The sequence below is a fragment of the Ursus maritimus genome, unplaced genomic scaffold (assembly GCF_017311325.1).
Source record: "Ursus maritimus isolate PB19 unplaced genomic scaffold, ASM1731132v1 scaffold_15, whole genome shotgun sequence".
Lineage (NCBI taxonomy): Eukaryota > Metazoa > Chordata > Mammalia > Carnivora > Ursidae > Ursus > Ursus maritimus.
Window position 1 is genome coordinate 62,774,448 of NW_024423897.1, and position 13,883 is coordinate 62,788,330.

Here is a 13,883-nt window from a genome sequence, read left to right on the forward strand (position 1 = left end):
GGTGCCCGTGGAAACAGGCCGTTTCTGAAGCTGGACGGCAGTGCCCAAGGCCCGTCAGGCCACTACCAGGGCTGCCAGTAGGGGGCAGCGGAAGACCGTGGGACGTGGGGTCAAAGTCAGACCTGTGTGGGTCACCTCTTCTCCCCTGAGGCCGCCTTGTCCTCGGGTCACCTCTGAGACCTTGTCTGCACGCCGCCGGACCCTGCTTGTGCCCTTGTCTGTCTCAGATCCTGCCAGGAGGCCAGGGGTCGGAAAGTTCCAGGCCAGCCTCGCAGCACCGACTCCCACCCCTCCCCCAGCTCTGCTTGGGCGTCTCCTGACCCGCACCCCAGTGCCCTGGGCCTGTGTAGCCCGCAGACCACCCTCCCCGGTCAGGGTCCTGCCAGGGTTCGTAAAGCTGCCCCTGAGGCCGCAGAGGTGCTCCCGGCCCATGACACTCACCCGGGGACCCCGTCCCTGGCCGGAGCATGTGCTGTGGCCTCTGGAAGGTTCTGGAGGGTCCTGGAGCTGCCCACGTGGCTGCCTCGAGGGGCCAGCAGGACGGTCACCCCTGCAGCCTCGTGTACACCACACGATGCAGTTTTAGGTGATTTTCTGCCTGCTTTCTCGACCATATCCAGAAATAAAGTTACGGAGGTGGGTTTGCTAACTTCCCTCTTCAGGACAGAGTTGGGGTGTGTGCAGGCCTGTCCCTGTGTGGACGCCCCTCCCTGGACACCCAAACCCGGGCCTGCAGGCAGCACAGGACCTCCCCCTCTGATCCAGCGACTTTTCCTCTTGAAGCCCCAGGTCTGGGCAGGGCTCCGCGGGGTCTGTGATCACCAACGCCCCCCCCCCCCACCAGATCCTTCTGTTCTGTTCCCATGGAACACCCACCAGGGTCCAGGCTGGGGCTCTGCCCCGGGGCAGCGTCCCTGTAGCTGGCTCCTGGGGGCCCCCGGGTTCACTCGTGTGGGGCTTGGAGGCTCCGGCCTGGACCCTGGGTGAGGCCCCTGGGACCCTGGGGGCGCTGCAGTTTCTCCTGCTCTGGTGGGGCCTGTGTACCCCAGGGGGGCTGGAGGGCAGAACGGGAAGCCCCGGGAAATCCCTGGGGTCTCGGGCTGACCCTGCAGGTCCCCAGGTGACTCTCCTGGTGGCCTGGGGCCGGTGCAGAAGCTCCGTGGGACCCCGCCCCTCGGGGAGGAGCGGTGGCGGCTCTCACCGCAGGGCCGAGCTCCTTCGGTGGAGCTACACAGACTTCTGACATTTAGCTTTTAACTGTGGCACAATATACAGCACACACTCACACTCGGCGTCCGCATGCCCGTGGCCCCTCCCACCGCACCGTCCCCTGGATGTCCCTCCCCCACCCGAAGGCCGAGGCTGCTCCTGGGACCCGGGGTCCAGCTTCCCTGCCCAGCAGCTGGTGTGGCACATGGCCGCAGAGCCCAGCCGTGGCCGTATTTGCGCAGACAAAGCTGTTTACTTTCCAAATGCTTCCAGCCCCACCTGGTGCCACCTGGGTGTGTCCGAGCTGGGTACAGGGTCTCCGCCTCTCGGAAGCAAGAGGCAAGGCTTTCCCTGGAGCAGTGAGGTGGCCAGGTGGATACCCCGTCCAGCCGGTGCCACGTGCCCCAGGAATGCACAGGGGGGGCAGCAGGAGGGCTTCGTGGTGGCTGGAGGAGGCCCCTTGGACTGCGAAGATGTGGCTGTACGCCAGGAAGGGCCAAGCCCTGGGTGGACACACTCACATGTGCTCACACATACTCATGTGCGCACACGCCCCTGCATGCGCCCGTGGGGATTGATGAGAACCAGGTGGGCTTCCTCCCACTCCCACCTCTGGCAGGACCAGTCTTGGATGGCCAAGCTTGGTGGTTAGCAAATAATCGTTGAGCACCGTCGGGGGCTGCGTTGGGTGATGGAGGCCAAGACACATTCCCTGCATTTAGAAGATTAATTCTAGAACCTTCCATCAACAGGGTGAGGAGGAAAGAAACTACTGTCGGGCATCTGCACGTGGGCATGCCTCAGGGCATCAGGAGACCCGCGGCTGGGGCCAGCCCGAGGCAGCCTCCCTGATTGGCTGGCGGTCGGTCGGGTGCTTGTTTGCTGCTGATTGCTGGGAGAGATGGTGTCGGGTCTCCACAGCCCCTCTCGGAGCGAGAGGGTCTGCGTAAGAGCTGCGTCGTCCTGCAGGTCTTGTTTCTTGTGCCGCGGGACAACAAAGGCTTTATCTAGGCAACTGGGAGCAGCTGACCTTGATTCACCGGACTGCGGGTATTGCTGACTTCCTGCCCCGGGACGACCGGTTGGCACTGGGACAGGTTTTCAACCACGCTCGGCTCTGGTGTGACGGCACCTGCAGCCGTGAGCCAGACCGGCAGCCCTGCCACCACGGTCCCCGCCTGTCCCCGGGGCCTTCCCAGGAGATGCATCCATTTCTTTTTAAGATTTTATTTATTTATTTGAGAGAGAGAGCACGAGCGCACGTGAGTGGGGGAAGCAGAGGGAGAGGGGCAAGCAGACTGCCCGCTGAGCACAGAGCCCGACACGGGGCTCGAACCCACGACCCTGAGATCATACCCTGAGCCGAAACCAAGAGTCGGAAGCTTAACTGACTGAGCCACTCCGGCAGCCCTGGACACATCCGTTTCTAAGTAAACTTGTGCGGACAGGTAACACGGGTTGTCAGAAATATGCAAATCCTACTTGTACTTCTTCTTGAATGAGCAAAAGGTGATCTCTTGAGAAACCTCCCCCAGGATAAAAATAGAACCTTTGGCCCCAGCGGTTAACAGCATTGTAGGTATTTTCACGGGGTGTAGTACGTCGCATTGTGGTTTCATCTTTCAGCTCCTTGATGACGAACGTTGATTTGATAAAACGAGTTAGGCAATATTCCCTCTTTTTTCTTAACTGTCTGGAGGAGTTCACTACAAGCGGCGGTGTTTCCCAAGGGTTTGGAGGATCGGGCCAGCGCCGCCGTCGGGACGGAGCGTGGGTGGGTCTGACTGGGCTCGGCAGAGGCGGCTCTGCTCAGAGCAGCTAGTTCTCCCTGTGAAAATCTGGGTAGGTTGTTTCCCGAAGAACTGGTCTCTGTCATGGACAATTTCAAAATGCTTCCGGGGAAGTGATTGCTAACATCTCCCGACCATCAGCAGCTATGACCTAGGGCCGTGGCTTCTGACAACAGCAGGTCTCTCTGACCTTCCAGAAGCGACAGGGCCTGGGTCGAGGGGCGGGCGCTCCCTCTAGGAGCTCCCGGGGGTCTCGCCCGGATCCCTCCAGCTTCCGGTGGCTCCTGGCTGGGCGGCCGAGAGCCCGCCTCTGTGTCCCCTCTGCGTCGTCAACCGTCCCTCTCTCCTTTCAACACGGCCAGCTGTCCTGGCTCGGTGCCCGCATACCCAGTGTGACCTTGCCTTAACTCGCTCACTTCTGCAAAGACCAGGGTCTGAGTAAGGCCACGTCCCCAGCTTGGAAGTGGACCGTGGTTGGCTTGGTGCGGAGCGCGGCCACGGTGTGTGCTTGGCGGCCGAGCGCCTCCAGCGCCGGTCGTTAGGTCAACCTCCTTACACGTGGGGTGCTCAGCTCCTTTATCTCCACTGGTTTTTTTCTCCTCGTCCACTTGTTCTATCAGTTCCTGAGAGGCGAGTCTGAAGCCCGTTAGCGTGGACGTTCTGTCCGCCTCTGCCGTCCCGGGCGATGGCGCGGAGCACATGCCCTTAGAAGGTCTCGTCTGGGGCGTGCTCGCCCGGTGAGTCAGAGCAGGCTCCTGCCCCCGTGCCTTCTTTGGTATGGAGCCTGTATTCTCAGTGCTCTGTGTTCTCCCTGCACAGGCTCCCCGTTTCTTGCCGCGGTGTGTTGGCTCGCTGGGGTCTGTGTGAGTGAGCGTGGCAGCCAGGAAGCCTCTCGGGCCCGCGTTGCCCGCACGCTGCGTTCAATACCTGGATTTCGCGTTTGTGCATGAGAGCGCCACACCACGTGGCCGCTGCTGTGCCCGTCCTGACTCCACGCCAACTTCCTCACCCTCCTGCTGATTCTGCGTCCCCGGGCTTCTGCCCGGAGCCGTTGGCCTTCAGCTTGGGGAGAGGTTTTGTGTCCTGGAAATGCCATGATGTCGCCGGTGTTTAGGGACTGTGTTTGCGGGCGTGGACATCTGGGTGGGCAGCCGTTTTCCTCGCGCGGTTTACCCGAGTGGCAGATTTTCCTGGTTCTGCTCTTTTCATGTGCGTGTCCTTTCTCCCTGGAAGCAGAGAGTGGCGACCAGACGCTCTTAGCCAACGTGCGTTTTACCACTTTTCTCCGTGCTCATCACACTTGGACATGTGTTTGGCCTGTGACGGCTGCCTCTGGGAGGGCCTGGCTGCCGTCAGGGCAGACAGACTCCCAGGTTGGAGCTGCAAGGCCCAAGTGACCTTGGAGTACTTCGGCAGCAATCAAGCTTATTTTTAAAATGTATTTTTAACTCATTGCCCCGAGAAAATAGAAATTAATGACTTGCGGTATTTACACAAAAAGTCGTTCTCTATAGACCGCAGCCGGCTCGCTAGCGCTTTCCTCGGTCAGCTCTCCTGCGACCGAGCCAAATATTTAATGTTTGGCCGAGGTACTTGAGCCCGGAGATGGTTATCTAACTCAGATATGGCTCACACACCGCCCTTTCCCTCTCCTCCTGGTGGAGTAGAAGAAGGGTTTTGGTTCAGGCTGCCGAGTGGAGTTGGCCATGTCAGCTTGGGGCCCCCCCAGCTGGAAACCGTCCAGCACAACTGACTGCTGGGGCTCCAAGGGCCCTCGGCTCTCTCAGGCCATGGTGGGGGCGGCCTCTGCTCAGGCCTCGGTCTTTGCCTTGTGGCCTTGCCGTGCTGGGGGCATGGGGCATGCTGACGGGGAGGCTTTATTCATTAACATGGAGGGTCCTTCTGCCTCGATTCCAGAGTCAGCTGCCAGGCGAGCGGCAGCCGGTGTCGTCCCGAGGGTGCCGGGGGCCCACCCAGAGGTACAGGACGCGGCGGGAGCCCTCCCCCCTCCTAGGGGCTGGCGTCTGAGCAGGCCCCCAACCCTGACCCAGACGGAATCCAGAAGCCCTGGGCAGGTCCCCACCTTCCTGGGCTGGTAAGTGTGACCTTGAGAGAAGCCGTTGGTCACCTTATCTGTGCTGTGGATAATAATAGGATAGAAATCACTGCCCCGGGCGCCTGAGTGTGACCTGCTTATCTCTGGACAGCAGCTGTTTAATTGAAATGATGGTGAAGTATTTTTGTCTCGGCAACGCTGGCTCTCACCACCCAACCAGAAGGTACAGGGAGAGTCTCCTTCCGTCCTGTCTCCTCCCAGAGGCCCTGTGGGTGCCTGGTGCCTTACAGCCACCACGACAGACTTCCGACGCTTTTGTCTCTTCCTTGCGTACAGTCCCTGGAAATTCCTCCACCTCACCCCACGCGGGGGGTGGGGGATCATTGATTGAAGCAGGTGTTACTCACGGTAGCCGAAAGGTGCAGACAACCCCAGTGCCCATCGACGGACGAGTGGACAAACAAAACGTCTGTCCGCACGCTGGAGTGTTGTTCAGCCTTCAGAAGGAAGGAAACGGACACCTGCTCCAGCGTGGACGGACCTCAGCAAGACTGGCGGTCAATGGGACAAACACTGCAGTCACCGCGTTCAGAGGCAGAAAGGAGGACGTGGTTTCCAGGGCCTGGGGGCCGGGGCGGGTGTTCCCTGGGGACAGAGCTTCCGTCTTGCAAGATGGACAGCGTTCTGGGGACAGCCGGTGGTGATGGTTTGCACAATAATGTGTTAAAAGGTAAACCGAGGCACATTACAGTTATTTTTTCAAGGGTTCATCTGAGCAGACCTTGATTGGGCAGACGCGGTTAGGAACCTCCCCAGGAGCGAGAGACGGGTTTCAGAGGCGACGAAGCCAGGAGATGATCTCATCGGCCATAGTGTGAGCGGCTGGCTCGTTCGGGAAGGCCGCCCGGCTGTTCGCAGGTCCCATTTCCTCTTTGGGGCATCAGAGCCACGCCATCCAGCCGCCGCCTCAGGTGTGCCAACACTCGTGAGCATCCTTAATGCCACTGAGCTACTCAGTTCGATATGGTTGAAACAGTCTGTTTAATATTCTGTGTGTTTTACCACAATTAAACAAAATTGATTTTTTGGCAAGGGAAAGAAAAATCAAAACGAGTCGACATTTTTGTCGAATACCTGGGGTTGGGTGCAGGAGGCCCAGCAGCCCCGTGTGCCAGGACTCAGAGCAGCCGCGAGGGCAGGCCTGCGCGTCCCACACACGGTCACAGCGCGGTGGCCGATGGCTTTCACCCCCACTGACTACATTGTCTGAGATCCCAATGCTTGTCGGGTTTCAAAGCTGCCCCCCTCCCAAGAATACCGCACCCCGTCATCACCACAGCCCTGTGAGTGGGGTCCCGTCCTCAGAGGGGACGCTGGTGTGGTCTCAGGGACTCTAGGATGACCCAGTGACCATCCCCCACAGGACTTGGGGACCACGGGGGTCACCACGGTCTCCCACAGACAACAGCCGAAGGACGGCGCAGACACGCCCAGGCCCGAGGCCGCAGTGCCCCACCCTTGGCCTTCCCCAAAACCCCTCGGGAGCCGCGGGAGGGACAAGCTCGCAGGAAGGGGTGCCATCACTGTGGGCCTGAGGGCGAAGCTGGTGTGGCAAAGCAGTCTTGCTTTGGGGCCTGGAGACCCCGGGGCAGTTTGGCACTCCCCCAGAACAGCGAGCCCAAAGACAAATGGGCTGGCGGTGGGGGCGGCCGGGTTCCCGCTGCGGCTGGCCCAGGCCGGCTCCAATAGCCAGTCCTCTTGGGGTGGCTGTGCAGTGGCTTCCAGGGCCATACTTGGCCTCCCTGGGAGGAGGGTCCAGGCAACAGACCCCTGAGTGCCCAGCCAAGACGCCTGGAGCAGATGCTGGCCCCAGAGGAAGGCAGCTGTCCTCTAGGACCTGGCGTGCCCCATCCACCCACTTCCCTGCATTCCTGGTGGCCTCCTGTCCAGCTCCTATGCCACAGTCTGGTCGGGGGGTGACACCTGACGTCGGCTCTGCTTGGGCCTGGCCCCCAAGCTGGCAGCCCTGCAGGGCCATGGCCAGGGCCTCCTTCTCCCAAGGGCCCACTCCTCGAAGCACTATCCATAGTCCACCTCCCTCCTCAGGCCTGAGGACCTGGCCTTCTGCGCCAGACAAAGCCTGGGATGTGGGACCCACTTTGCCCCACTCTGTGTGTCCAAGGATGGCCACAGTGCCTGGCACAGTGATCCTCGGGGATGGAGCTGAGCCTGTGGGAGAACTGGTCAGTGAGGCACTGACCTGCCCTGGGGGTCACATGACCCCTACCATCGCCCCGCCCGTCGGGACACCGCCTCCTGACGGCCACAGGACGAGGCCAGCTGCCCTTTCCTGGGAGAGCCCGCCCGACTCCTGAGGGTGGCCTGTGTCCAGGCATCTGGGGCTCCCCACCTCGGGGCCTGGGCTCGTGTGGGTGGGCGGTGGGCTCGGTCCCAGGGAAGGCAGAGCTCCATCTGGGCCTGCACTCACCCCTGCAGGACCGTGGACACACCCGGCTTTTGCCGCGCCTCCCGTCCCAGCCCTGCCTGTGCTGGGTGAGGTCCCGCACGCCACGTGCCTTCCCCGGGACCCACAGGATGGAGTCACTATTGTGCCTACAGGTGGTTGTTTTTTTCTTTCTTCATGACTAGTTGGGGCCACACAGAAAAAGACCCCGAGTAGTGCCTGATATATGGTGAGTGCTGGGATAGTCCCCACCTGGGGCTTGGGGTGAGGATGAGGGAAATGAGCAAAGGGGCCTGGACGTTGGCCTCCCTTGCCCCACGAGGCTCGAAGGGCCTTGAGGGAGCAGATGCAGGCGCTCGGTCTCTCGCGTTGGCCCGGGTGCAGGCCTCCGTCAGGGCCAAATACCACAGGGCCGACAGCCCATCACCCACCCACCAGCGGGAAGGCCACCTGGGATCTCCGAGCCTCGGGACCGCGTTGGGCCAGGTGGAGTTCTTCCGAGGTGTCCTTGTGATTTAACAAAGAGTTAGGTGGCCTGGTAGGCAGAGCTTGGGAGAGGGCGGCCCAGGTGGCCCCCTGCCTGGGAAACGAGGGGTTCGGGCAGGGAGAAGGTGTGTCGGGGGCCTGGGGCTCCTGTGCTTGTGTCCCCTTCTCTCCTGCAGCCGAGCTGCATCCCCGGGCATTGGGCGGGTGCTACGCTTTCTCTCTCCCACGAGGCGTGGCCCGCAGTGAGGTGCGATCATGGGCTACACTGGTGAGTTCTGTGCTCCCCGTCCTGACGTCTGGGCTGGACTGGCCCTGTCCGCCCCGAGCTGCAGGCGGCCAGGGTCACACGGCCTCCTCTCACCCACACGGTGAGGGACTGGCCAGCCGTGTCCGTGGTTGGCACCTCATGGACACCCCCGTCCCTCTGCCCGTTGTGTCCATGGGCTTGTGGGCCGTCTCCAGTGTGGCCAACACGAATGCACTGCTCGGAGCGGCCCAATGTGGGTCCTTGGTCCCTGTAACTCCCTGCGGGGAGGGGGATTGGGGCTCCTGGCCAAGACGAGTGTGGGTCTCCCAACGTGGCTGCACGCTATCCACGCCTGTGCTCGGCCTGGTCTGTGGCTGTGGGCTGGCGTCCTTACACGTGGCCGTGGCAGTCCTCTGTCCTGCTGCTGTCTTCTCCTTACTGATCTGCGGGCTCCTTGTAGAATCCGGACATGGCTGGCCGGCCGCGTGGATGACAGCTGTCTTGGTGCCCTGGGGCGACTTCTCCATTCTGGATGGAGCTATGTGAGGACCGGAGTCCACTTAGACACTTTCTCTTTCAGGAAGAGTGCCTTCGAGGCCACGAGGGGACGCCACAGCCACCATTTTTAGTGTGAATCTGTCTCAAGGAGCTTGACATTAGGCTGTGCTCCCGCAAGTTCGGGGCCTCCCTGACGGTGTCACCTCACACGCAGGCCCAGCCCAGTGTGGGGGCCCCATGGCGTGTCCTGCGAGCCTGCCAGGGGCTCCATGGCAGGCTGAGGGGTGAAGCCTGGCCAGCCCTGTCTGCAGAAAGATCCTGAGTGGACGTCAGTCATATGCACTGGAACCTGGGAGTCACATATGAGGCCTTCGGAGGGACGGTGTCTGGGAACGGCCTGCTAGACCCTGGGGGTGGGAGGACAATGAGGCATTTGGGCCTGAAGGGAGGTCAGGGGCACCAAGGCCCAAAGCTGGATGCTCCTGTCCCTACCTTCCCATTTGCGGGAAGTCCAGGGGAACGGGCCCTCCTGGCTTGCGCCTGGCTCCTTGACAGCCTCTGGAGAAGGGTGGGGCCTGCCCTGCCTACGCAGGAGCCACGGGGCCGGGGCCCGGGCCAGGAGTGTGGGTGGAGGAGCCTGGGGAACAGGGCCTGGGTGGACAAGGGATGTCCTGGCGAGAAGCCCTGTTGCCTGACAGTTTCTGGGGCTCCTCACCACCACCCGTGACCCCAGCTCCTGTGGGAGGGGCTGAAGCCGGGGCACTGGCCCGCATGGGCCCCAGGACACTCATCGTGGTGAGATGGGCAGGAATGGATGCAGAGGTCACGCTGAGGCTCCGTGGCTTCAGACATTTCTGAAGGGGTTTGAGATACCTGCCGCACCAAGCAGATGGCCCTCAGGGGTCTGGGCAGTGCCATGTGGGTGTGGGGGGCAGAAGGGTCCCTGCCGGTGCATGGTCCTGGCCTAGGGGCAAGGGTGCCCTGTGTCCAGGCCCCGGGAGGGGCTTGGGGAGAAGGTGGCAGCCACCATCAGGAGCCAGCATCTCGGTTCGGTTGCAGACATGCTTTCAGACCCCACCTGCGTGGCAATGGGCTTCTCGAATTTCCACCAAGATTTATTTGAAAAGAAGTGACCTGTGGACCCAGAACAGGGTGTGAGGGCAAAGCGGTATTCCGGCGTCTCAAGCGCCAAAGAACGGCGAAAGGAAGCGTTTCTTCTGTAATCAGTGTCCTGACAGGTGGGAGCAGGGGCACAGGATTCCCACCAGCTCCCTGGTGGGAGAAGAGAACTGTGGGCATGGTACGAAAGTCCCCTGCCAGCCACCAGCCACCGTGGGGTCCCTGGGGGGTTTGGCTGAAGTGGACTCCGTCCGTGCTAGAGCATTATAAACCCTATTTAGCACTCAAGTCCTGTATGCTTTCTAACTTCCGGTCTCTTAACGTTACTTGCTTATCTCAGAAAACAAAGCCCAGCAAGGTCTCCCAGGAGCTCTGGAGATGGGATCCCACCTTCCCAGCTTCCGATTCCAGGCTCCAGGCCCTCCTTCAGCACTGCCTCCGCGGATGTGCCCCACAGTCCCCCACAGGACGTCCTGAGCTGCGGACAGCTGCCAGGGGGCACTGGAGGTCATGCAGAGGACGGTGTTTTTAAGAGATGGCCATGTCCCTTCAAAACCAGGAGGTTTTACGAGAGCTATAAAATTACCTTATTTTGAAAGATTTCCGACGCACAGAAAGTGCAAGACTAGCGTGAGAGCAGTCACACAACCCCTACGACGATCCCATGGTCCCATAGCGTCCTTTACAGCCGTTCTTGCTTCTGTGTCCTCAGGTGACAATGAGAGTCAGGCCGACAATGAGAGTCAGGCCATTGTTTGCAGAACCCCAGAACCGGTTCAGTGCTCAGGGCAGAGAGCCCGCCCCGCCCTGCTCAGAGCCGGACTTGTGTCCCCAGGGCAGGCTGCAGGGATTCTGAGCCGGGAAGCCACCCAGACGCCAGTGGTCACAGGGTGTGCGCCTGGGGCCGAGGGCTCCAGCAGAGAGCTGCGGGGGACCACTGCGGCAGCCCCCTTCCTGAGCCCCGGCAGGAGGGGAGGGGCAGACTTGGGCCTTGGGTGGACCCCTCAGAGAACGTTCTCCCCGCCCTGCCAGCCAGCAGAGTCCAGTTGCCACAGAGCCGGGAAAGGCTCCTGAAGTGACCTCTCCCCTCTCAGACTTCTGTCCCCTGCTGTCCTCACACTGCCCCCTGGCAGGGACGGCTCACCACACTGTTTGCTCTGCAGAAGGAACTTCGGCTTTAAGTAAAGGGGCCTCCCTCCCCTCCGCCTCCCTCTTGAGCTGCTCAGGTTCCTTCTGTCGCCCCTCTTTCCTCCTGCTTTCTCCTCCTCCTCCCCTCCTACCTTCTCCGCCCCCCACATCCCCCCTCTCCGTTCTCCCTGCACTCCTGCCCTCCGGGTGGGCTTGGCTCTCAGTCCAGTAGCGTTGTGGAGGGTCTTCTCCCTTTGTGGCAGGAGCTGGCCTTTTCCTCAGGACTGGCCCCGGGTCCACAGGGGTGGGCACCCATGTGGGTGCCAGGCTCTTCCAGCCTAAAGGTGCCAACTTCCTGGGAGAGCTGGTCTTGGTTTGCCAGGGCTGGTCTCTGCCCTGGACCCGGGGCGGTTGGCACCCCGTCCCCCACGCATCCTCCCTGGTGGATCCTGGACAGCACGCTGCCAGCCCGGAAAGACAAGCTGAACTCTCGGGCCGGGAAAGTTGGAGGGTCAGCCATAGCCTCTGAAAACGAAGCGAGAAGAGAGTCACCCCCCAGCCCCTGTGAATGGCCCTTTACCTCTGGACCTCAGTTCCTCATCTGTAGAGTGAAGGTGTGGGCCCAACTGGTGAGCTCCTGGGATCACTTGTGGTCAGACACCACTTGGTCTGGAGGGAGGCTGGCAGCCCTCTTGCTCCAGAGCTCCCCGCACCCCAGGGGCCACAGCTTTGGTGACCAGTGCTGAGTGCAGGGGCTTGGTCAGGGCCGTGCAAGCCTCCGTTTCCACACTCCTACCCTCCGCACCACACACACTCTGCAGTTTTGCTGAGCGATGCCCAGACTCTTTCCACAAAGGCGGCCCTTCCCTGAGAAGGACATCTGGAAACCCTTCTCTACTTGGGGGGGGGGTGGCCTTCTCCCCACCTTTCTTGTTGCTGCCCCAGGAAGGCAGCTCCGCCATCTGACACTCCTGACCCCTGCCACGGGACTCCGTATCTCTCTGTGGAAGCTGGGGCGTGAGTGTACACGAGAGCAGTCCCGGGCAGCCAGCTGGCCCTGGCTGGCCCAGGCCACCTGGGGAAGCTGGTGCTGGTGCTGGGTGGGGCCGGGAGCCTGGGGCAGAGGGTTGGAACCCGGGCCACCTGACCGACTTCTTTTGTCTTTAATTGGGAATGGACTTTCTGAGTTTGGTTTTATATTGTTTGTTGTTAATATGAAAAAGTGCAGAGAAAATGCATACCTTCGTAATGCCAAGACCAGAGAGAACCACATGTTTCAGGGGTGCTCGGCCCCTCCTGGTGATCCTGAGTGCGTGGTGCGCTTGCTCGCCCTCCTGTGATTCTGCTCTCCGGCCGTGAAACAGGACCTCCCTTGGGCTCAGTGCACCTGGACGCCATCAGGACTTGGATGCCAGAACTTATTTTCACTTTGATGGGCATTTTGTTGTTGCCTCCTTTTCACGTGTCCTTTGTTCAGGAGAGCTCCAGGTCCTGGAAGATGCAGGCCAGTGGCGTCCTGGGGGGTACCTGACTGGAGTCCGGAGCCCCCCCTCACCTGGCCTCCCTTCCCTTCCCTGGCTGCCCCAGCCGGGCCCAGACGAAGGAAAGGGAGGGCTCCTTGGCACAGAGACTGGAAGCACTCCCTTGAGCGGAGGGGAAAGGCCTGGGGTCCTCTGTAGGCCAGGACCTGTCTCAGACCCTTGGTAACTTGTCTGGGTTATGTCCCTTGAGGACAGAGCCCCCCAGCAGCCCCGACAGCCTCCCCCACAGTGGTCCCCACTCCCCACGCCCAGCCCCTGCTGAGCATGGCTCAGTCTGGTTGGAAACACCTGCGCTGGGGGCGCCTGAGCCAGGCAGGGATGGAGAGGGGAGACCAGATCCCCGCTTGGTCTGGTGGATTGGGGGGGGTATTGCTCTGTCCTCGAGGGCTCCACACTGCTTGTGCGGGGACCCTGCGGGCGGGGGCCAGCTGGGGGCACAGTGGCGGGGAGGATAGGGCGGGCAAGGGCCTGCTCTGGGCGGGGTGATGCAGAGGGAGGGGGCACCCTGGAAGCGCGGGCGGTCGGGGAGGGGACCTCTGCGGAAGGCGCCCCGCCCCGCCGCGCGCAAACTTTTCCGGAGGCCAAGGGGACAGCAGGTGAGGTCACGTGGCCAGGGGGCGGGGCGAGCCGAGCCGGGGGCGGAGCGCGCGGACCCCGCCCCTGCGCCCAAGTCCCGCGGCGAGTCGGCAGAGCGCGGGTCGGAGTGCCGGCCGGAGCCGAGAGCGGAGCGCCATGCCCACCAACTTCACTGTGGTGCCGGTGGAGGCTAGGGCGGACGGCGGCCAGGACGAGGCGGCCGAGGCGGCCGAGGGGACCGAGGGGACCGAGGCGCCGGGCCCCCCCGAGGGCGAGCCCGACTGTCAGAGCCCGGGTGAGCGCGGCCGCACCTGCCCGCCGGACAAAGGCGGAGCCGGGCTGCGCGGGGCCCGGGGACGGCCGGGAGGAGGGGCGGCCCTGGAACCCGGGAGGGGTCTGGAGGAGGAGGACGCAGGGACGTTACCCCGAGGAAGGCTGCTTTCCACCCCCTCTCCCCCACCGCTTCCCTCGGGGGTCCCCCCAACGGTCCCTCTCCCTCCCCACCACGTCTACCTCCCACGACCCCCCTCTTAGCCCCCGGCACCCCTCCTGCCTGCAGAGCCCCCTCACCGGGCTTATCGCGGGGGCGCAGGGCTCCCAGGGGTGGGGGCTGAGCTTTGCTGTTCCATGCCTGGCCCACCCTCCCGGGACACTAGAAGCACCTTCTTTCTCGCACTCGGGGTGGGACGCCCGGGGTAGTTATGGAAACGGGGAGGGGCCTCCCCCCTCCGTGAGAACGTCCAGGCCCCCCAGGTCCCGGGCGAGACCC

General features: G+C 62.3%; 1 protein-coding gene across 1 annotated transcript in view; it reads left to right on the forward strand.

Moving 5' to 3' along the window:
• Window positions 1-13,216: 13,216 nt before the first annotated feature.
• The window catches only part of SLC12A7 (solute carrier family 12 member 7), a 43,275-nt gene continuing 42,608 nt past the window's right edge, over window positions 13,217-13,883 (forward strand). The window contains exon 1 of the mRNA XM_040630580.1: window positions 13,217-13,409. Within this exon, the coding sequence (XP_040486514.1) occupies window positions 13,271-13,409 (139 nt within the window). The 5' untranslated portion in view covers window positions 13,217-13,270. The remainder of the gene's footprint in view (window positions 13,410-13,883) is intronic.